Source organism: Danio rerio, chromosome 12, assembly GCF_052040795.2.
Source record: "Danio rerio strain M-AB ecotype USA chromosome 12, GRCz13ab, whole genome shotgun sequence".
Classification (NCBI taxonomy): domain Eukaryota; kingdom Metazoa; phylum Chordata; class Actinopteri; order Cypriniformes; family Danionidae; genus Danio; species Danio rerio.
Window position 1 is genome coordinate 25629307 of NC_141032.1, and position 25694 is coordinate 25655000.

Consider the following 25694-nt stretch of genomic DNA (forward strand, 5'->3'; position numbering starts at 1 on the left):
TGGCAGATATTTTACGTTTAGAACATTAGTTTTAAAGCCAACTTAATTTATATTAGATTTAAAACACTATATTTTGCAATGAATGGTTTCGAATAACAATCTTGGTTTTTCTCACTTCATATTACCTGGAAGGACTCGGTTCCACTTGTGATATTTTTGACATTGTTCCTGTTGCTGTCTCATTTAAAAAGTGCGCTCACATCATGCATCTTTTCCCAGAATTCCCCAGACTCACTTGTTTTAGTGAGTCATACTGCATCAGGGCCTTTCTGCACTGCATCCATCTTCCAGTACTGACTCAACACGTCCAGTAGATGTCAGTATTGGGTTAAAATTGCTCGCACTGAAAGTCAACACTTTTCCAAACCTAAAATTGAATGAGAATTAAACTTCTTTGTGAGTAATTCAAGCACAGTTGGTTTAGACTTGTTTTATCCCAGTGAACATCCTCACCGATGCTTCGTGTTCACATGCGCTACTTACTTTAGAACTGTATTTGCGGCCGAAATGTCCCGACAGTAGCCGAGTGTATCCGAAGCGAGCCCCGAAGTAACCCGGATTGAGGTGTGTGAGGAAGGCTGAGCTTCGCTGTTCTGTAGATAGGGGCAGAGTTTTGGTGTGTGTGTGAGTGGGAGATGGACCGAGGGCGCTCTACTGACTAGCAGAGGCGAAGAGCGACTCCAATAGCCAGAACTATTGAAATAATATACGCGATCGTGTCGTCGATAGCCCACTCCTAAAGCAAAATAAGTCGCCCATCTTTCACATCTACTTCACACACACTAACACGGCATTGATGGTAATGTATGCAAGGAAACAACCGAGACTCGGCGATGGGTAAAGAGCTGTTTTATACTCCGATTTTCCTTCTCCGCTTTGACAATCCGCCATTTTTAGCCAAACCAAAATAAGTAGAAACTTAAGGAAGCCGATTCAGCTGTTGCAATTTCTAACAATGTTAGTCAAAATGGGTTTTGACTTTAATTTTGTCTCTCTTTTTTGTTTTATTTCATAGGTGCACCGACCGAAGGGATTCTCAGCCCTATCAGGTAGATCTGAAACAAATAAGATTAAAATGGGGTAAATCTAGTCCAGGCTTTTGAAGCAGTACAGGCCTCTGTGCGTAAAACAGAGCAAAAAAGTGTCGTATTTTTCCGGAGTTCAGCTTAAAACGACAAACACGTATATTTTAGGATGTGAACATGAATTTGCACTGTCGTAAATCGCTTGCCCGTCGAATTTATCACATTTTAAATGCGCCCAGGGCGCTAGCGACTTTAACAGGCTAACGTTAGCTTGCTAGCGGCTACACCAGGCCTGCGTTTACTGCGAGTTTCATCAAAATTGGTAATATAAAATGTATTATCATGATATTATGGGGCATAATAAGATGTTTTAGAAAAACTTTTATGTCGTAAATATAATTTAAGGCCAAGAGGTTGTTTATAAACAGCCGTCTTGATAGCTAGTTAGTGCAACCATATCCAAATAAAACGAATGCAGTTATCGTGTAAATGATTAAGATATAGTTAAGAATGGCATAATTGTCCTTATAGACTTTCCATGTTACGTTAGTTAACTGAAAAAAGTAAAGATATGGTATGACAACATTAATATACATAATATAGTCCTATGAAATGTTTTATTAATTAAAAACATGTCAGATGTTTGTTTGCTAGTCAAAAACACCTTAGAGTAGCATCAAACATAGTCTTCTCAGGGTAAACAGGCTTGTCAGCTATGTAATATCAGCTATGTCCACTATAAACCAGCTCCTTAATGCATTTGAGAGAGAGTAATTGTGCAGCATAGTTCAATGCAGAAATGTCATGTTTTGACAGACTCTTAAGTACTCATCCAAGAGTCACCCGGATCACAGACATGAGAAGATGCGCGACAGTAATGATGCCACTCCACCATGCAAGATGCTGCGGAGATCAGACAGTCCAGACAATAAACACATGGACAACACTGGCCATGGCAGAGCAAAAGCCATCCATCCACACAGAGGGAGAGAGCGAGAAGGAGGTAAGAAGGGAAGGCCGGGAGTCATATTGATCGTTTGATTAGACGCACAGGTCTGAGGCTGATACTGGTCATGGATCTGTGTTGTAAACCTTATGGCGTTCTCAATTAGTGCTTAGGTTTTTCTATAGAAACACAACTAGTCAGAAATCATCCTTTTGTGTTAGTCATGTTGCTGTGTTTGGTTAAAGAGACAAAGTTAAATGAATTTCACAGGGATTGCCTAGCTTTCAAATCAGAAATTGTGACAGATAGAATTGTAATAATTTCATATCACTTGAAAATGTCCTGCAGAATTCCTAATGCTTTTTTGCCAGATCCACATGAGTTTATTGATATGGGAAACATTAAGCATGTTTTTAGCTATGCTAGAATAAATCTGGTTTTTATAGTTCTATTTGATAGTTTAACCAAAAATGAAAATTAAGACTATTTCCTCAGCATCATGTCTTTTGCATACCTGTGCTTGTTTTCTACTGCTCAAGCATAAAATAAAACATACTTTAAGTAATGTTCGGAACCAAACTGGTTTGAAGTGACGGTTGATTTATTATTAAATGGTTAAAAAATTGTTACTCATTTTTATTATTTATTTTATTCTTTTGTTTTAATACGTAGTTTTTATTATTATTACTTTGAAATGTAAGTTATACAATACAATAGTAATACATTTGTTAAAGTTTCTTGAATGAAACTTTATTGAATTAGCTGAACATTAAACAGAATTTCTGTTTTGGCAAGATGTCAAAATAAGATTTTTTGTAAATGAATGAATAGTTTTTTCTTGCATAAACCAATAAAATGTTGGCGACACTTTAAGCAGCTCTACAGATGAAGTTCACATTTCTTTCCGTATCATATGGGCACTCATGATTTTGATCGATCAAATGTTGCTATGTCAAGCTGGCAAGTAAAGTTTAGTTGAGTTTCACTGTGATCATCAGTTTCTTCATATACATTTCATGATATTTTACCACTTGATTAATTTGTTTATTTAGCCATTGATTTCTTAAAGCAGCAGTAGGTGATGGTCTTCAGAAAAAAAAATTGTTGTGCTGGTTAAAAGTTTATAGTAATGATTAAAGTAAATGATCTAAATGTATTTATATGTATTTTTATATTTTTGGGTAAGCCATAAGACAAAAAAAAGTTCATCCAATTAAATATTTTCGGACCTATAATTCCGATAAGAAGCCCAAACTGTCTGTCAACAAATGTAGATTTGAACAACTGCCAACCCGTTCGCGCAGATCCGCCGATATGCGTTTACACGGGCAGTGGACAAGAGTGACAGTGCTGAAAACAATCCCTTAATCAAAACTTTTTAAAATCCTAGATCAATATTGGAGTTACTTTTGCACTCAGTTGGAATGATGACTCCATGGCTGAAATATTTCTTTTAGACAATTAATTTTATGTTTTGAAAGCATTTTAGTCATGCAAAGCTGATGTAGATTGTGTTTTAGGAATGGGTTATATGGACAGAAGTGTTGTTCAGCCGCTGAAATCTTCCGGCAAAAGATGATGCAACTATTTTCAGTTTCATTAGAGACCTTTTACAGCATTGATTATTTTTTAGTTTAATAACAAAACATTAGTAAATAGCGCTATTCTGCACAGCCTGCTTTACTAAGCTGAAGTTGCTTTTATATTCACATCACATTGGTTCATTTTTGAACAATGACCACCTGTGACACGCTCCCTATATTGTTTACCATGCTACTCTGAATATGCGCTCTGAAACAGCATGTCAGTTTGGCTTTGTAATAAGTGTAATTCCTGCACTCTGCCGGCCAATCAATAAGCATACATTAGTCGCTTTAGGACAAAACCTGTGAGATATTAAGACTGTTGAGAGAGTGATAACAGAGGGATGAAAAGGTTTGCTTGCTAACTACACAACTGAAAACATGCTATATATAATACAGACTTTCATTCAGAACTGTAGTATTAAAAGTACTATAAAGCTTTCTAACTGGCAAATAACATGACCTAGTGGGTCTCTGTCATCTTTAATGTTCATGATTTGAGGAGGCGTGGCTTAAGACGAAAGGGGAGGGATTGTGTTTCAAAGATGTTATGCTAACCGCTTAGCATTTAGGCCGATCACCTACTGCACCTTTAACTCTTCAAATCACTGAGTTGGAAAATAGAGACCTAAACTGTATTAGTATCCAGAATAAAGTATCAAAACAAGATCATTTAAAGTCAGATCTGCTGTAAATAGTCTGAAAATTATTAATTTCTAAGATCAATATCTTCTGTTATATGAAAATATAATAGGTACATACAGTTTTTGATGGATCACGCTGCTAATGATGTTAACACTTGTGCATGAATGCAATTATACAAAATAAGATCTTTTAAAAAATTTAATTTAATAGGATTATCATGTATACTGTTGTATTGTTATTGTAAACGCATTACTCTTGCGAAGTTTTTGTAAGTAATCTATATTGATCTCTAGTATTAAACTGAAACCTAAATCTCAAATGCAAGGCCTTTTCTTTAGGGAAAAACACCCGCAATAAACAACTTTTTTGCATGTCTTTCCAAAGGATAACACTTTTGTCACATTAAGTTTATTTACAGAGAATGTAATTGCATTGTTTAATTTCTGTCAAATTTCTTACTGAATATAAATATTATTTCTGATAAAAGAATGAATAGGAGCAATTTCATCGTTATGGATGTGACATTTGCAGTGAAATCTCAAAACAAATACATTGTACAAATACAAATATATTTTTTTATATTTTAAATGAACGAAATAAACATGCGTTTTGGATGTGACACAAACAGTCAGCCAGTTTACAACATACTTTGCAGAAATTTTGTGAATTAAACCGCTCAACCCAAATTAAATAATGCTAATCAAAAGGGGAAGAGTTGGGTCACTATAGAACAAAAATCGCTGAATTCATTTTACTTGACATTTTTGCATTTAAAAGCTTGGTTATGGATGTGACATGAATTTGGCACTTGTGACTTTAGTAAATCAAATATAATTGTTTAAAAACATTGACAGATATTTGAGGTCTTTTTACAGCACTGTAAAATACAAGCCTACACAAACTTAGAAAGGGTTTTGGTGAAAACTTTTTTTTTTTATGGCAAAGGTGACTTGCATGGAAATGCTCATAGAATAAAAGCATTAAGAATCATATCAGATTGTTACCCACTGGATTTTAAATATGATGACGCAAGTGAATATCCACAAGCTTGTAAAGTTATTATTTCTTTAAAGTCATCTTAAACGTTATCATGCTTGGTGTGATGAACCCATGTCATTCCTATTCAGTAAATCTTCTTTTATCTGTACATTTAGAAATCTTGACCTAGTTTTGATACATATAAAGGCAGTTCAGCTTAATCACAAAATGCCAATTTGCAGCTCTTATTTCGATAAGAAGATAACGGGATTGCTTCTTCATAAATGTGTCTTCTAATTGAACAGTCACTGCATTCCACAGTGGAATGATGAATAAAGCAGTTGTGGGAGCTTCAGATCTCACTCAGCTGGGTGCTTTAGCCTATTTTAAATAAAGATGTTGCATAGGACTACTCGCTGTGTTTTTGTTAGGAAAATGTTATCTTCTTTTTTTGCTGACAAAAATCAAAGAATATACTTTATTTGCAATGTGGCTTTTTTGCAGATATTGACTTCTTAAATTAGTTTTAGCAAAGTATATTGAAAATATTAGTGGTTTTGAAAGCTTTGGATCTAATTTGTCGGTCTGGTCTTTTATTATTTCGAAATGTGTTAACAACACAATTATTTAAATGTGTTTGTTGTAAGTTTAAATGAAAATGCAGTCTTCATCTCCAGGTTTTCATGAGAGTTAACTGTGAAATGATAAACATATATTTTTATTTGATTTACACATTAAAAAACATCTATGTATATATTTTCTAGCTTACAATCAAGCTGTAGATGTTGATAGCAAGTGAAGAATTACATGACACTTCTTAATACAGCTGTTTGATTGATGGTGTGCTGCAGTTTTAATAGTTACATCAGAGATGGTGAATTTCATTGAGTTTTTAAACATGTCATCTTGTGCACATTAAGGAACTTTAGATTTTTTTATAATTGACTTTTTAGTTCTTTTCAGCATGTTCAGCATAAAAATTGTAGTGATTTATATGAGAATATACATAAAAGATCAATCTTGGGATATATACTTTTGGCTGAATACAAAGTATGGATGGAATCTGATGTATTTCATCTAATTAAACTTAGCCAGGATCATTAAAATTATTCTTAACTTTTGTCATAAATACTAAAATAATTTTTTTGAATAAGGTTTTCTGGTTTGGCCCCACCTGCTAAGTTGACTTTTTAAACATTATTAAAGCTTTACCTGCTTCTCCAACTAGTACCCTTGTTTTTTTGTTTTTTTTTAATAAGAACATTTTTTTTTTGCTTTGAGAAATACTCCACTACATACTTCAATCAATAACATGTAGGCCAATGCAAATTGCAGCTAGCTTAAAATTGTTTTATATTTCTTTTGTGTGCATTTTAAAATTTAAAAGCTGCATTGATTTGCTACACCATTATCATCTTTGGGTGTATTTCTGGGCTAGCCAGTCTCATTTGAAGAACATTTGATTGGATAAAACATTAATGTTGCATAAGATAATTGATTATGAATCAGTATATATAACCTTAGACCTAGCATTCTGTGACCACCACCACCAACAAAAAAAGCATATTGATTTAATGTACTCTAAGTGTATATTGAGACATATATTATGTCTGAGTCTAGTCTTTCCACACTCACAGTGGGTTTGTATTCTTGTTCCTGGCACAAATCTGACACATCTTCTCTGAGAACTGTCTGTACTGTAAGGGCTGTCTGCAGTCTGAGTGTGCAGCTAATACGCACCGGTGAGGGTTTGTAGATTGGCAGGTTTTGACTGTAGGTCACTTGATGCTTGCTATGTGACTAACTTGACCTTTCTTCTACCCCATAACCTTGACACTCTCTTCCACCTAAAAAAGTTGGATAACTGGCAAGTGAACAAAACATTAAATTTGGAATTATTTATTGGCATTGTGCTGTAATAGAACATCAAAGACAAGTTTCTCCTACTTTTAATGGGTAGCGTGTGGTTTGAGGGTCAGACCAAAATGCTGGGGTATTGGAGTAGTCTCATGCTTATTGGTCATTAGATTAAATTCACTATGTGTTTGTTTTTTTATCATGACTAATGTTTTGTGGGTAGTTAGTGATTCATGAGTGTGCCGGATGTATCGTTTAGAGTTTGAGTCTGGTGTAATGTAAAATCATTATGCTGTTCTGCATCTTTCTGCAGCTCTGTTGATTATTAGGTTTTTGTCAAAATGAGTAATCATTGAATGCTTGTAATTTTTCTAAAAACAATCCTATTTTTTAAGTTTTTAAAGTCAAACTATAAGTCTTTTCATTTGGCACTTTTGTGCGCTTTTCCCATTTTGCACAAATTACATTATTGCATTTTAATCAGTTCTTTAAGATTGTGTTTGCACTTCTAGTTGATTCTGTCACATTTTAAAGGCCCAAACCTCAACACTCATCCTCCTGTCATTCAATCCTACTTAAGGGACAGCGAAATCAAGTCTTTTTTTCGTTCGTTTTCATTGAACCAAACCTGGTAAGATTTATCAACGTTTACTAATAAGCAGTCCCACAACATTCTGTCACTCTGACTTTTGAATACCCTTTCAGAAAGTGGCTAGGAATGACCTTTTTACAGTGTCTGGTTTAATGTTAATGTTGTTTTTGTGTTCGTGAATATGGCCACTGTGTAAATGTAAAGTACAGTTAAAATCTTAATGCCACATTATAACGTTATAATAACATGATATTGATTTTCTGAAGATAATCACCAAAAAAATAATGCAAATGTAGTGCTGTCTCATTTATTAGGGGTGAATTTTGAAGCCCTTCTCCTTCACACTGTTTCAAAGGCTAGGTGTACACAAATAGAACTGGGACTGGGCCTTAGATTAGAGTTAAACTTTGTATGTTTTGAACTGTTTTCTCTGGTTAAATACAATGCCAATATGACATTACAGATCCTGCCATGTGAGTACTACAGATTTGCACATTGTGATATAGACTCTAAACCGATGTATTGTGCAGCCCAAACACTTTCTCAATAATAAAATGCACTGTCATGAGTGCTACAAATCTTATTTATTCATCACTTCTTTCATTTTATATGTCATCTTTGCTACTTTAAGACTCATCTGGGATCTAGTTCATTGTAATCAAGTTAGTGTGGTTCAAACTGATTGAGTTTAATGACTCAAAGTAATAGGAAGCACCGCAAGTGTTTTTCTCGGCATCAGTCAATCATAAAAAGCTCTATTTCTGTAACAGTGATTCATATTGATGCTTAAATGTATGGGCAGTAAAAAAAAGCAACTAATTCTAGGATATTGTGTGTGAAGTAGCTCATGGTATAATATTCTGGTAGAGTTGTTGTAATAAAATGGATGTGGTAATACATGTGTCAGTTTGTATTGTCCTCTGCTGGTTTTAAACAACATAATCCTCATTGTCATCCAAATAATTCAAATGTTTCTTCTTCTAGGGACCAGTATATCTCCTCAAGAGAACTCCCATAACCACAGCTCTCTGCACAGCTCCAACTCCCATTCGAATCCCAACAAATCATCAGACACGGTAAGCACTACAGTCTCTGTCATCTACATTGTCTGCAACATGAAATGAGCCAGAAATCAGCACAGACAGCAAGGCCATATACTTTTCTAATTGTGAAAGTAACCCTTTGCCCTTTTGGCACAAACAGACTGTTATCGAAATGAGTGATGATTGAATAAATCAGACTATTCCAGGATATCATAACAGCCTTTGGTTCTATTAGTTTTGCATAAATCATGTTGGATAGATGTCATACTGGAAGTCGCAATTCAAATACGTTAATTTAGTACTAATGAAGTCAAAATAGAAAACATTTATCCTGGCATATCTGCTGAACTACCTCAGACTTCTAATAAGTGGCATGTTATTTTATGGGCCCATTATTTGGACCCAGCAGAATTATTCCTGGCAGAAATTCGGCATCTCTGTTAAATGTGTTGTCTGGTTGTGTGGCAAACCTCCTGTGTGCAGACCATCTGTCCCCTTTGCTGTAGATAATATGAGCTCTTTTGGGAGTAACAAGGCACAGTGTACCTTTACCAAAGCAAAGAAAGATGATTTAGTGCTTTTGCTACCTTCTTCATTAGGTCATTCATTTTTGCAAATTACTGATTATGATTATGAAAAATATGGACATCGTATAGTTTTGGTTCTCTAGTAATGAGGTTTTAAAAATAATTACAGTATTTCAGATAATTTGTTTGGTCGTTTGTGATGCCATATTGGACTGCCAAGCCATAGTCAATTTAAGGGATTGCTTTGTGAAATATGTTGGAAAAAACCAAGCTCGTTTCAACAAGCTTGATGAATGGATGTAATATTTGTGCTGTAAGCTCTCTTTATGAATCCAAGATTATTTTGGTGAGCCTTAAAAAAAAATTAATAATATTGAAGTGGCATGGAAACCAAATTTTTTTTTATTTTTATCTCTGTCCTTTTGCTACTCTTGGTTTAAAATGGTCTTTCATTCTATTTGTTATGAGGTCGTGCTCAATATGCTTGGTGAAATCTTTTCCACATTCTAAGATGGGAAGATGATCCACCTATTTTATGAACCCATTCATCAAACCTACTTTATCTGCTCAATTACCTTTCCAGAGATTTTATGTTTTGTATTAAACCTTGTAATTACGTTGAAGGCTAAAGCTTGCTGTCAGCAGGCATACAGAGGTGAATTTCTTCACGGTTTGAAATATGTAGTACTTAATTGTGATTTTTTTTTCAAGGACAGAGATGAAGTTTCGTGTACAATGAAATGAACAGTATTAATTGTAGTTTTGCAATGAACATCGTGTTTTGAGAGTAATTTGAGAAAAAACATTACAAATTTTTGCAGTCGGTTAGGTTTTTTATGTTGTTAGAAAGTCCTTTTTTTTGTTCTCTATTTAATCAATATATCTGCTCAATTATATATATCTTATATATAAAGAGAGAGAGAGAGAGATACAATGAACCATTTTTACAAGAATATTCCCAAATCCTTGAATCCTAATGAATCCTTTATTTAGATTTTTTTTAAAAAGTATTTACATTAATATGTATTTATGTGTGTGTTATAACATATTTGCATGAATTACAAAATTATAATTACCGCTTGTGCGAGGTTTTTAATGCAATTAACATTTTTTTCTTTTTCTGAAAGTTTATAACTTTTGATACTTTTTGATAACATTGGAGTTTCCTGTTATCATTTCAGCAAATAGGATTGTAAAGAAATTCTTTGTTGTACTCACCCATTCACGGCACTCTACGTTTACCCAACTATGATGTAGGGCTGGGCGATTCATTAAAATCGTCATTCAGAACCTATAATTGATCTAATTTTTTCAGGTAAATTTTTTTTTTAATAAATACTTTCCCTACTTCCCGCATGGAGTCAAGTGACCCCGCTCTGTTAAGGCTGATTTGTACTTCTGCATCAAAAGCATGGTTATGGTCCAGTGCAGGCTTCGTTAAAGTGCAACTAAACATTGCATGTTTGCACTACATTGAAGATGATTGGAAGCAGGCATATTTTCATTTTATTAATGTTAATATTTGCATTTAAATATTTTTTACCAAAGATGCAAGAAATTCAATGTTTAAAATTATAAAATTAAAATTAAAAATTATTTACATGAAAAATTAGTTATTTTATTTAGAAGAGATGCTGCTTATTTTCTACTTTTAATGTGAAAAACATTGAAAATGTTTTTTGTTTCCAAAAGTGCAAGTTTTTTATTTTCATTGGTTTTAGACAATGTTTTAATTTTTTTGTTGTTCAGCGTTGATGTTCTGTAAATAATTATCGATAGTAGATAGTGTTTCCTTCAATTATTTTTAAATCAATAATGCACCCTTCATTTAAACATCTTTCATCTTTCAAAGTACAGTAATAATTTACTGTACAAAACTTGTCAGTGAACTATGGGGGCTAAGAAGTAATAAAAAAATTAAACCATCGCTCATTAAATGTAATAGTTCAAATGTTCAATTATTGATATTTTGATTTTGTAGCCAAATCGCCCAGCCCTATTAAGACAACTTCCTCTACTGCGAAACACTCAAATGTGAAAAGGCTCCATTCACAACAGTGGTTAGACATTTTTGCAGTAAATTTCCCAAATTAAGTTTTTTTAATCAGGGAAAGAAAACTAAAGCAATGCATATCTTGACATAATTTTCCATTAAAACAATTAATAGCTATTTACAGAAGTAACCGGGCCATCAGAAAAAAAAATCTTAGTGTTTAGCAGTGTATACGTCTATAATTTAATTCATAATAGTCCTAAAGGGGTCTTAAAGTCTTAAATTTGATTTGACAAAACCTGCAGAAACCATGGACTATATTTAAAAATAACTATTAAAATAACTATCTTTTTTCAAACTAAAGGTTTGAAAACCCCTTGCTGAAACGGGGGTTTCTTCGCCCTTTGATTTACAAATAATTGACTAGTTGCAATAAATAGTATAAAAGACGAAGATGGTTGATGGGGGCTGGAATTGGGCCCCCATTTGTAGTTACAAGATTGTCTTAAGCAATTTCTGTATTAAGATCAACTTTTTGATGTACTAAATTACCTCTGACTTCAAAGTAGGGTTTAATCTAGCAGAACAGGATCTACTTGTGCTGTAAATTTTGATTGATAAGCCTCCACACAGTTAACTGTCTCTTAATGGCATTTACCTGCCAACTTTATTTGTAGCTTTTTTTCCTCATTCTTAATAATATGTTGTGCTACAAGTTATTGTTGTTGACAATCCTTGTTTTAAATTCAATCTATATTACATTTCCCATATCCCAAAACATGCAAAACCCAACAAAACATACACTATGTTGTCAGAAGTTTTGGGACATACCATGACATGCACCTGAACTTTAATGGTATCCCAATCTTAATCTGTAGAGTTAAATATTTAACAAGGTTCCACAAGGTTTAGTTGTGTGTTTATGAGAATTTGTGAGGTTAGGCCCTGATGTTGGATGAGAAGGACTGGCTTGCAGCTCTAATTTATCCCAAAGGTGTGCTGTTGGGTTGAAGTTGAGTCAGTTAAGTTTCACCACACCACACTTGCTCGGCCATGACTTTATGGACCTTGCTTTGAGCACTGGTGTATAGTCATGTTTGAACATGAAGGGACTCATCAACTGTTTCCATAAAAAAGTTAGAAGCATAACATTCACTGTGAGTCAGGATTTCTTTTTGAGGCGCAAGTCTTTTATTAAATGAAGAAAAGATTTACGCAGCTTGTCCTACCACAGCAAATTCTGTTGATATTTGGCACCAGTTAATCAGAAAGTGACAATTTTGTTCTCTTTGACTCGTTGGATGGAAACGCTGCTTTATTCGCACATTATATGCAATATTTCAGTTTTACGCATAAAGTTAATTAGCATTTTTGGATTGAAACATAGCTTTTGTCCTAAATGTCTTGGTATGCTGAAGCATTAAGAGTTCAACCCCTATAAAACAACTTGTAGCGACTTTGTAGCTGCCTGTCGCTCTGGGTGACTCTGCTTCAAATGCAAGTCTGTGTAGGTATATACAGCAGGAATACAACTGGCCACTTACACTGCTGACAGATGATCACCTGAGCTGTACTGGTGTTCATATTGGCTGCTGCTCAAAGTTGCTTTTCATTTACATAGTTTTCTCAACTTTGTCGCTGTATACGCCTACCTGGTCGTTGTCGCTTTCATAGACAGAGGTCGCTGGAAGTTGCTCGCTCGCTGTTAAAAATGAATGGTCGCTTGTTGCTTTGCCGTTGCGCATCGCTTGTAGTGTGAATGAGGCTTAATCTAGACTTGTCCTTTGGATTGCAGCAGCTCGACCATTGAAACCCATTCAGTGAAGTGTTTTACAAACTTCTTGAGCTAATTTGAAGCCCACAAAAATCTGTAGCCATTGACTTCTGCAGAAAGTGACTTCTGCGCACTAACATTTGACCACCAGTTTGGACATGGAAGTCATAGGAAAACCTGAATTTAGTGATTTTGAGGGTGTCTCAACTTTTGGCAATATACTTTGATCAGAATATAATGTTAAACTTGTTCAGTGTTGCTACTGATGTTGTTCTTAGCTGGCATGCATCATAGCGATGGTGTAATTGCAACCAGGATAATGACCTGAAGGTAAAAATTTGTTGCCAGTTGACTGGTCCTGTACCTATTACCTATTACTGAATTCCTGTAAATATCTGTTGTTAAAACCCCTTATAACATCTGTGGATAGCTATCTGTTTGCGTGCTGGCACATGATCCTAATAAATCCATTGCTAGCAAAGAATTAGCCAGAATACACGTCTTCTTTGGATGAGTATCAAGTCAGAAAGATACTTTTGGCTCCAGCTAACTGGGTCAGTCTAAACCAATTCCTGACCCTCTTGGCCGACGGGGAAAACATTAAGGAAACTTATTATTATTTTTGCTATTCTGCTTGGTGTTTCTAGTTGCCCAGAAATTGCACACTTCAGCTTTAATGATCGGGACTGTCTGGTTTGGTGGTGTGAGGCTTTGACTGTCAGACTGCTAGTAGGTGGAGGGTGGATTCAGGCAGATTAAAGAGGCATCCTGCAGGGGCGATGCACAGAGATCCACCTCATCAAATATTACACACGCTTGCATCAGGATTCAACTGGCTCTCACTCTCTCACTTGCATGCTCCATCTGTCTGTCTCTCTCTAATGCTCCCTTTTCTCCCCAGTCTTATTCTATATTTTAAACTTCCTCATACTGACGCTCGCTTTAGCCTTCCCTTATGTCAGAGGAAAAACAACAAACACCTGGGTTGTCTTCCCTTTCTTCCCCTTCCTTTCAGGTCTTTGCTTTTGTTGTTGCCTTTGTTCTATTCCCCACCCTTCTTTTCTATCTTCCTTCCTTTACCTCTCCCTTTCATGTCTCTTTTACTGATATCAGCATTCCCAATGCTCATACCTGTTGTTTTTTTTTCTATTCAGCCATTTGAACCGGCAGATGATTGGTCTGAACACATCAGTTCTTCAGGGAAGAAGTACTACTACAACTGCAGGACAGAGGTGTCTCAGTGGGAGAAACCCAAAGAGTGGCTGGAGAGGTATTAAATACAAACTTTTTCTCTTGTCAGCTCTGATTCAAATAGCACTTAATAATTTTTTAGTAATGGACTAATCCTTAAACGTTGTCTTCATAACACAAGTTGATCAATAAATAAGAATCACTTGTCAATCCTATGAAAATCCTTTCTGCAGAATTAGTATATTATGCCTGTTTCACACATTTTGTCTGCAGCACATCACAGCAAATCAGCAGTCTGTGACCAGAGTCGCGCAGTGAGCTTTAACACTGTGACAGTGGCTGTGCTCAAGCTTTCACACTGACGTTTATGACCTTCATTAATTGGCGCCGATTCATATTAATGTATTGGAAAAGATATTTTGCATATTAATTTAAGGCATTTTGACCGTATTTGAGTGTGCAGTAGAGCTGCACAATTTATCATTTCAGCATTAATAACGTGGCCATCCACAATAGTCACGTCGCTAAGATTTGCAATATGTAGTTGACTTTACAGTGTAATTTTTACATTTACATATGTAATTCATAATGCATGCACTAGAACTGCACGATTCTGGCTAAAATGAGAATCGTGATTTATTTATTATTATTTTTTTGGCTTAAAATAAAGATCATGATTCTCTCACGATTCTGTAGACATAAAATAAAGCTTAATATGAGATTTTTTTTTTTCAAACATATGGTAAAACAACAATATTAATATTGTGTGTAGGTCTACTGGTTTCTATACATAATTCTATTCTACCTATAATAATTCTGATGTTGAATTATGTTTGAGATATAGGCCTATGCTTGCAATCTCATTAAGAACAATATTAGACCATTTAATTCACTGGTAAAATCAACATTATATAGGCTAGAGTAGTTATACTGACACTGTAAACATTTATTTTTATGCACAACTGTGTGTTCGCTATGAAAGAAAAAACATCAAATGCTTGTCGCAGTCATAACTCTAAAATGCGATATGATTAATTAAATGATATGCACACTTTCGGTTTCATTTTCACTGCTAAGTGCTGTTCATACTTCGTGCGGCTCTCAAACGATCACTCTGTGCCGCAAGCTGAATATTATTTACAACTTTATTAGCTGTTACTCACAGCATATGCAGGTTCTGTTCACTAAAGTAGACGCGCGCGCATCTATCATTAAGCAGGGCGCACGCCCGCACAGTCAGCAGCTCACGTCACGACCATCAAGATCGTCTAGATGGTCAAATCTAGATTGCGATCTTTTTTGATTAATTGTGCAGCTCTAGCATGCACTGTTTATTTCACTTTTAGCTTTGCTTTGTTGCATTTATCTATGCTTGCCTCATCCCAGCCAATCAAAATGAATACATTCAGTAACACTTTAGGAACCTATTCTTAGTATTAAAGATGCTTATTAGCATGCATGATATTAATATATTGCCTGCTTATTAGTACTTATAAAGCACATGTTCTTTATGATCTTATTGTACATCCCTAATCCCACCTAATACTTAAACTATCTTAATAACTATTATTGAGAAGCAAATCAGGAGTTTGAGACAAACGTCAAAGTGGTTTTCTGAGAGCAAGAACTGAACCTTAAAATAAAGTGTTATACTTGAAAAGAATTTTTGGTCCCAAAGTATATCGCAATCTATATCGCAGAAAAACAAGGTAGCGCATTGTCAGATTTTTCCAATATCGTGCTGCCCCTAGTATGCAGCAAAAATGTGTTCAATTCTTGGTGCTGTAGGTTTTTGACTTTCCTAAATTGTAAAAATGCCACTATTTTTATAGTTTGCAGTTATTTAAGAAACATGCTAAGTGAACATACTTGTTTATTTAAAAAAAAAATGCTGAAGTCAGTTATTCTATTTTAAAAATCTGCATTCCATGTTTTAAGAATTTGTCTTTGTTTTGCTCTGTAACTCCACTCACTGCCAGTTTACACAACTATATTTTTGCAGTCTGGCTTGCCTGTTGGGAAATGCATTGTATTTCACTGGAGGACAGTGGCAGCCTCTAAAATGAAATGCAGATTCAGTTATAAAAATACACAAGATGTTTTTTATTTTTGCAAACAAATCAGATTTTACATTCACATTCTTCTTGATATGTAGAAACTAAATCTATATTTTGTAGTGTTTTTAGTAATTATAATGATCTTAATAACCAAGTAAAATGATTTCACTATAATATAAAACAATTGCCGTAATAGTTTGTCGCATTTCACCATCGCTGGATCCAACACAAAATTAACAAAATGTCACACATTTTCAAGATCCTGCAAAATTCTTAATTTAAACGCAAAATAATCGCAAAAAATGTAAAGAATCTCATAAAATGTTCAATTCCAAACCATATAATCAAATTATATATTTTTTCAGTTTCCAATTAATTGTTTTACATGCCTTCTAAACATTGTATATGCAGTACACGTGATGTATTTAAGTGTCTCTTGAAAAATGACGACTCTTCTGTGCCCTCACAATCCTAACATTAGCCTACATAAAAGTGGGGGAGAACGATTTCCACTGCATCTTGTGCAGTATTAAAGCACACATAAAACACTCACGCTTTATCCGCATCTGAAGTCAAAGCAAAGATGGGATTAGACATCCTGTGGCATGAATTGGACATTTTGTGTGTTTGAAACGCTTCAGACTGGAAAAGAAAGTTGGAGCAAACAAATTGGAACAAGGAAACAGACAGAACAGCAAGCAGCTTTTAACGAAGTTGATTGATATAAGGATGGCGGCTGCTAGACGTGACCTTGTAATTGAAGGTCCAATAATAGCTAATTAATAAGTAATAAATTATTTGTGCTTTACATGTATGACAATGTAAAATCGATAAATCTCTTCGTTTAACTCTTCCTACAGTTAGCGAGAGAAAACGCTTCACTGCCAATGACTACTTTTACAGCAATTCGTGTTTTAGGTCTATTACAGTAGGGGAAGCCCTAACGCATGGCCAGTGAGATTTATGTCAGATGCTCCGCGGAGTGAAATCTGAGAGAAAGTAATATCGTGAATAAAATTAAGAGTTATACAACCACCTTTTGGCTGTGTCTATATTATCAATGCTGTAAAAGGTACTCCATGAACTTGAAAATAGCCGAATGTTTTCAGTGGCTGAGCAACACTACCATGCATATACACCTATTTATAAACAAGAACACAATCTACAAAAGCTTTGCGTGGCTAAAATAGTTTAAAACATACCTGTCTAAATGTAGTACTTCAGCCATGGTGTCATCCTTCAGATCGTTGTTTTGAACTGCATAACGTCATTGCCCTCCAGCGTTCAAAAGTAATTCCGATATTGATTCAGGATTTCTAAAAGTTTTGATGCTGCATTTTTGGCAGAAGCCCTTTCAGAAACATTCTTTCTTTTCATGCATACAAGGCCACATTGGTCTTTCAGAAAGAAGTTCAGGTTGATGCAGAGTTTGCAGGATGATGTTTCTCACTCTCTGTCAGGGGTAGATGCATGCTTCATGTGTACACGCGAGTGACGTATCAGTTTGCTTAAACAGACAAAAATTTAAATTTGTTGACATTTTGAGATACCTGTAATAATTGAGCTATTTGTCGGTCCAACAATATTTAATTGGATGAACATTTTTTAGTTTTATGCCTTATAAAGAATATAAAAATAAATATAAATATATTTAGATCATTTAATCAGCACTATTAGAATGTGAAGAGACTTTCAACCAGCACACAAAAAAAATGTTCTAAAGACAATCACCTATTGCTCCTTAAAGACAATTTTGAAGAAGGGTTTTAAACCACTTCAAATGTTGACTACTATATATTTTAATCGCAAAATTGTCTGCAAATGTCTGGGAATTACAACCACAAAATCAGGTAATTTTATCACAAAAAAAATCATGATAAACTAGGGGGGGTCTGGTAATAGTAATAGTAGCAACAATTTTATTTCATAGTGTTTTAAGTGCAAACTTAGTAATGTCTTAATTTAAATCATTACTCTTCCTTTGGCCTTTTCATTTCTAGCTCGAAAAATTCATGTTTAGTTCCCCAATTAAAGTTGGCGATGAAAAAAAAATTAATAGCACATGGACAGATGTATTTGTGTGGAGCAGCATTTAAGTCAAGCTAAGCTGCTCAGAGACACTGAAAACAATGGGTAGTGACATGTTCACATGCAAAAGATCACAGTCTCAGGCTAACTTTAAAATACAGCACAAACACTTTTAAAATCTCAGCCTTTGCAATTTAAGTTTCATGTGTTGAGTGTCCAGCACTTACATGCACAATGTGAATGATGAAATCGTTAGCTTGTCTGAAATGTAAATGTGCTACTCATGCAAAATGCAACTGGCTATTTCTTTTTGTCAAATCACTTGCAGAATGCTAAGAGATGATGGCTTAATTTTATTGTGTGGCTTTTCCTATTCTGAACATGATGTGATTTTGTTGTATGTGAATGCTTGGATCACCTTTAAATGCCTTTTTATTTCAGAGAACAAAGACAGAAGGAGGCAACCAAGACGGCTGCAGTGGTCAACAGTTTCCCTAAAGACAGGGACTACAGGCGTGAGGCCATGCAGGCTACACCCGCCAGCTACTCCAGCACTAGTAAGTGTAACCCCCTGAAGTGTAAAGGTTGTGTGTAACTCCAGAATATTAATAGTTTTAGAAGTTAATTTGAGAATTTCAGAACTCTCATGATCAAGTAAATAATCAGAATTTATTTTCTTGGCTTTAGTCAGCCTCCATAACATTTAGTGGCCAGACCAGTCCAAGTTGAACTGTCCTGGCTTCTGGAAATATCAGAATGTACAGTGCAGTCTAATACTTTTCAAACATGTCTGAGGTTAGACATACAGAGAGATGGAGATGATCAACTGTCGATTATGTAGCAGATGATGGAAACATTTGTGGTTTCTCAGTCTTAACAGTGTCAGCCGGTTTGTTTCAAAGTGTTTTGTTTTTCATATTCTTTAATGTAGCCTCTCAGACTTTTTCTGTGTGGTCACAGATTGCTTTTGTATTTATAGAACGACTGTATTTAGAGCTTTTGCTATGTTTTATGTCTCAAACTTCTGCTTATCCACACCACCCACATAAGCAATGTCAGGGTCTGCTTGTCCATGCTGGTAGGAGGCAGCAGCAAATCTTTGCCTTGTGCAGCATGACGTATTAATGCTCTTTAAACACTCTAGTTATGCATGCTGCTGCATTTTTTCTTCTTCTCGCATTTATTTGCCAGTCGCCACAGCAGTTTACTTCTCTTTAGATTTAGTTTTCAATGCTTGGCTCCATCAAAGCAGTTGGAGGGAAGCAGGTGCTAAGCAGCAGGTTTAAGTCATAGGGTCTCCACTCCCATGGAAAAGCTGAGAATATTAGGAATTTTGACATAGTTTTCCATGCCTGAAATGGATGGAAAGTTTGACTTGGGTCATTGATTTCTTTTGTGTTTTATAATTGAGTATATTGATTTCATATGGTCAGTAAAAGCTTTTGTTTTTCACTAAAGTGTTTTCCTTGTCCCTAATGAATCAGCAACACCTGAACACAAATAGGCTAAATGTTTAGCAAGTTGTTCCATATCTAATGATCATGTATGGCTCGTTTCCACTGAGTGGTACGGAACCAGTCACCTTTGTCAGGCTTGCGTTTCCACTGCCAAAAGGGTACCAATGGTACGACAAAAGTTTTAGATGACGTCATTGTCGCTTGAGGAAATGTTTAGAGTAAAGCTGTACAGGTCGTTCAAATATATGAGAAACACTTCTCACAAAACAGATGCTTTATACACAGAAATACTTGTATAAATGTTCATTACTAACCTTTCTATGAACATGATTTGAATATAACTGCAGATCAATGATGCGAAATGAAGATCAATGAATGTGAATGCCTACTGTAACGTCTGAAAGTATATAAAATAAATAAATGATATCATTTATGAACACATACAGACCCTTACAGTCTTCGATATGTTACCAATTACAGAAAAACTACACACAGCATACATTTAAGCCTTATTTGGGTTCAGAACGCAACATATAACCCACAGTAACCACTCATCTGTATCTTTAATCTTTACAAGCACATGTAACCTCTTGTTAGAAAGTAATTCTGTCATTCCCAGTTCATAATAGTCCAAAAGGTGATGATAATAGTTAAACATGACAGTTTGTTCATGTTTTAGATTGCTGAGAAAATCATTTGCTCATTTGTTTTTTGAGGCTTCTCCTTTGTTTTGAGCTTCATTCTCGCGTTTGTCCGTTTCTCAAAGGATTGGATGTCAGAAGCACTTCAATAATCACACGCACATTATTATCATCTGCTCAAGAAGTTCGTTATTTCTAATATAGATGTGCGCGTGAGCGATCGTGAGAAAGTGAAACAGCTCGTGCTAGATTCTGCTCTTCTTTTTGGCTTTGGCTGTTCATTTAGGTCAGCTTGTCAAAAGCATTGTTTACACCTGGTTAAAATGAATTTGTTCATAATAAAATTAGACTGTGATTGTGCAGTCCTGCATAGACCTAAGCTAGATACGAATGTAGACAGGGTGGCTTTAAGTTAATGCATGGTCGCTGACCACAGCAGAATTACATTTCACTTGCTTATGTTCTGCATATGCAGGCTGTTGAGTTGCATTGTGAGTTTCATTACAAGTGTTGTAATGGATGAAGCATGGTTCTATTATGCTTTAAAGCAAGTGGCTCTGAACTAAAAGCAATTTCCAAAATAATTTCCAAATGTCATTTTTATATTCAATTTTTTGCTTTGAAGTAGAGCTGCACAATATATAATTTTAGCATAGATATCGCAATATGTTCGTTCGCAATAGTCACATCAAAGGATATGCAATGTTGAGTCTGTTTTATAATTGATCATCTGCATAAGGTTTTGAGGCCTGTGACTGTATGAGTATTTCAAAAGCTTTTAGGCCCAAGAAATTGCAGCATTTGTAACTTTAACCATTACTTTTATTTAATTATTTATAAAACAAAGAATACGCAGTATCATTTTACATATAATTACTCATTTACTGTGTACCTGAATTCTGTTAGACTCTAATCTACAATGCATTCTTTTTCTTTATTGCATTTATATATGCTTGTAGATTGATCCCCTACAGGACCATACCAATCAAATATTATAAATTGGTTCCAAATAGAAATTAAGTTATCTGGTATCTGGTTGTACTCATTGCAAAATATGTTGCAGGAAAAACAAAATTCTGCAATGTCAGATTTTTCCAGTATTGTGCAGCCTTACTTTGAAGACTTTTTTTTAAAGGGTAAAAGTAAACTAAAAATATGAAGTGTTCTTTTATCATTTCTTTTAGTCTGACATTTGAAGGTTACATTCAGAGCTTGTTTATTCTGAATATAACTTTAAATGAGTTTTAAAAAAAATTTATGATGGCAGTACTGTCATAGAAAGATTCTAATCGTAAACCAAAGCATAGAAACTTCAATTCTGGTTACAATGTAAAGTTAAAGATGTACTGCCTAAGAAATAAAAGATAAAATGTAGGTCAAGAAACATTTTGGAATCACATAAGCTATGTTTCTATCCACCTATTTTTATTCACATTTTGGTTATGCACATAAAAACAGTTGATGGAAACGCCAATATGTACAGATTTTGAAATATGTATAAAAGATGTACAGTTTAAACCAAAAGTTTACATACACTCCATGAAACAAAACCATTTTAAAAAAAAAATGTCTGATGCTAAATCATTTTTTGGCTGATACCGATAACCGATAATTCTTCAGACTTTGAGGCCGATAGCTGATATTTATAGGCCGATAATTATAAATATTTCAAAATGTTATTTTACAGCAAACTTCATAAAAGAATGAACTGCTCTTATGAACTGAATAGTCTATACTCAAAGCAAAAAAGCTATAACTTCAAAATTGCAAGGTGAATATATAGACCTATATTCACGATTTCACATATGTCACCATGCAAAAAAATAATAGGTTAAATAACAAAATGGGATTTAATCAACAAGCAAGTTAAATATATTTTAAATAACACAACAATGAAAGAGCCAAGGACTGAAACCAGCTCAAATATTCCTAAATAAAATGTGTTACAGTGATGTACACATGTACAAATATGTAATGTCCAAAAAGCCTTTTTAGAGCTGTTTTGACAGTTCAGAGCCACCGTACAAGTGAAGATTGTACACAGATTGTATTACTTTAGACAATGCGGCTTAAATCAGTCCTATTTGAGGTTTTAGGGTGCTTTCACACCTACACTTTTGTTTCGGAACGTATCTCGTTTGCCCAGTTAGCGCGGTTCGATTGGCATATGTGAACAGGGCAATCGCGCTCTGTTCCGCGCCAAAGTAATCGCTCCGAGATCGCTTGAATGAGGTGGTCTCGGCTCGATTGAAACGAACCCTGGAGCGGTTCGATTGTAGTGAGAAAGCGATCCGATCCGAGCGCGGTTGTATCACTGTGTTTTATGGATATGTAATAGGCTTACGGCTACATGAAGAGAGAATTATGATTGGGGTGGGAAGTTTCGCGAGTCTCCGGATGCCCGCAAACGAGTGATGATCTCCCGGTAATCTCGCGTCTCCCTACAGGTCCTCAAATAGGTATCGTCGCGCACCCTTCTCACCCCTCCCCTCCGCATCTCTCCTCAGACACATCGCGCGCGTGCACCCTGTCAATCACCACCAAACCACCACTTCTCCTGACAGCTTAGCGGGACGCTGCAAAATAAACCCTGACACTCTGACCAATGTGAGGAGAGTTTACTCGCACGTGACGCGTTTAAGCTCTTTTGGTCCGATTTGAAACTTTGCAGTGTGAAAGCGAACCGCTCCAAGAGCAAAGAGCAACAATGTAACCATTGTAATCTCTGTTTCGGAACAACTGAATCGATTCACAGGTGTGAAAGCACCCTTAGATTCTTTTGAACACATGTAGCTGCAGTGCTTGTCAATCAGAAAACGCTTCTGTGTTCGTTCTTGCTGTCAATTACGGGGAAAATGATCGATGAAAAGTTTATGATAAACCGCTGTGAGTTTCACTCAACTGCGGGCACAGATTTGCCCTTGGAGTCATATTTTGATTCAACACCAGGATCATTGAGCTTGAATGACTTTATGACAAACCCAGCCTAATATAAAGACAGAATGTGCGGCGAGTTGAAAGCCCGTATTCTGGATTCAGTGACCGGCGCACCTAGGCTCTCCCCCGTTGATTTGTGAAGGCTGTCAGGTGTGTGTGTGTGTGTGCATGCGTGCGCGGTGACAGCTCTCATGCACGCTTGTTATAATCAATATGAATATTCTGATCAAACTGAATGCAATCTTCCATCAACAACACATGGGAAGCAACGTGTTGATAATAACAAATAATCATATTAGATTACAAACAGCCTAACAAGTAGTTGTTTAGCCCGTGTGCAGGGATTTGCAAATTTTTTTCCTGAGGCGATTTAATGCAAAATACACAATGACACTCAATCAAACATATCTACAATGATAAGGAACATGTTTTCTTACTGAGTTATTAACGCACAACAATACCACATGAAGAAAGGACACGGTGTGAGAAGAGCTCTTTTATAATGCACAGGACAAGTCTGAACATGTTCCGCCCATGTATGTGTGGCAGGTGTACAATTGCGTAATTTATCGGCTTAAAGATATCAGCCTAATTCAGAATTTGATCTTAAAAATAGCATTTATCGGCCGATAACAATATGGCCGCCGATATATCGTGCATCCCTACTATTTTAGGTTCGCTAGGATTAACCAAATGATTCACATTTGCTAAATGCCAGAATAATGAGAGAATTCTTTTTTTTTTTAGATTTTTTTATTATTATATCTAGACTTTCAATAGTTTACATACATTTCCTTGGTATTTTTTAGCTTTGCTTTTCAACTGTATAACTTTAGTCAAATGTTTTGGGTATCCTTCCACAAGCTTCTCACAATAGTTTAAAGGAATTTTGGCCCATTCCTCCTGACAGAATTGGTGTAATTGAGTCAATTTTGTAGGCTGTGTTGCTCGCCCAAGCTTTTTCAAATCTGCCCATAAATTTTCTATAGGATTGTGATCAGGGATTTGTGATGGCCACTCCAAAACATTCACTCTGCTTTCCTCAAAGCACGTTTTAACTTATTTGGCAGTATGCTCAGGGTCATGGTCGTTTTGGAAGACCCATTTGTGGCCAAGTTTTATTTTCCTGGCTGATGTCTTGAGATGTTGCTTCAGTATTTCTACATAATGTTCTTTCTTCATGATGCTATCTTTGCTGTGAAGTGGACCAGTCCCTCCTGCAGCAAAACTGCTCCACAACATGATGCTACCGCCACCTATACTTCACAGTTGGGATGGTGTTACTAGGCTTGTAAGCTTTCCCCAATGTCCTCCAAATGTAACACTTGTCATTATGGCCAAACAGTTCAATCTTAGTTCCATCAGACCACAGGACATGTCTCCAAAAATTATTCTGTATTTATTCTGTAATTTAGCAAACTGTAATCTGGCTTTTTTTGTTGATTCTGGTTTGTTGATTTTTCCATGTTGTCACAAAAGGAAGCAGAGTGTTTGTGTGGGGGCTTTCTTTAAATATTGTTCTACAGTTGTGCCTCCAATTAACTCAAATGTTGTCAGTTAGCCAATCAGAAACTTCCAAAACCTTGACACAATCATCTGAGCTTTTTCAGAGGCATAAGAATCCTATTGTATGTAAACTTGACTTTCAAAAAAGTAATAACAATTTCTCAATTTCATAATCCAAACCTACCTAAAAGAGAAAGTTTAGTCATATTAACGTCTGACTTTTTAAATGGTTGTGTGCCTTTTTATACAGTGTATATAAACTCCTAGTTTCAACTGTATGTGCATTACGGAGTAGGATAAACTTATTGTTCGGTATGAAAAGATGCTCATAAATTACGATGGAAACGCTTTTACCAAACAAATGCTAGTATGCACATTAAAAAAAGGTAATGTGATTTTGTTTGTGACAATGTGTGTGAATGGACAAACTGGCAGGCTGACCACATTTATATAGTTATAGAAAAACCATGGTGTTATTTACAGATGGATGTACTATCAACATTATATACAGGTTGTATGTATTAGCTATGAACAGATTTACAATATATGAATATATGTACAGGTTGCTATTAATAATCAGTAGTGTGCAGATAAATAAATATGATTACAAATGTATATGTACAGTGGGTGTGTACATTATTAGATGTCCATGTGCAGTGAGTATGTACAGTTCAAATAAGTAAATCTGTGCAATGTGGTGCTATGAATATGTGCACATTTTAAAAGTGCAAATGTTAAACGGTACAGTTTGTATTTATACAGTAAATATAAAGATTAAATTTACATTAGACGTGATAACCGAGAAACCATGATTATTCTTCAGACTATAATCGTAAAACCAAAATCTATTGTTGCATCCATATTTTTTATGCAGTTAAAAACATAACATATAAATGTGTTTGAACGAACTGCTT

General features: G+C 35.3%; 1 protein-coding gene across 3 annotated transcripts in view; it reads left to right on the forward strand.

Annotated features, from left to right (window-relative positions):
* Positions 1 to 607: 607 nt before the first annotated feature.
* waca (WW domain containing adaptor with coiled-coil a) overlaps positions 608 to 25694 on the forward strand; it is a 44701-nt gene continuing 19614 nt past the window's right edge. For all 3 annotated transcript variants that reach the window (XR_015503278.1, NM_199660.2, NM_001441418.1), the window contains 6 exon segments: positions 608 to 837; positions 1016 to 1049; positions 1842 to 2028; positions 8611 to 8702; positions 14118 to 14233; positions 18681 to 18796. Coding sequence is in view for 2 of the 3 variants with exons in the window: in NM_199660.2 (NP_955954.2) it covers positions 797 to 837; positions 1016 to 1049; positions 1842 to 2028; positions 8611 to 8702; positions 14118 to 14233; positions 18681 to 18796 (586 nt within the window). In the remaining variant the exon portion in view is untranslated.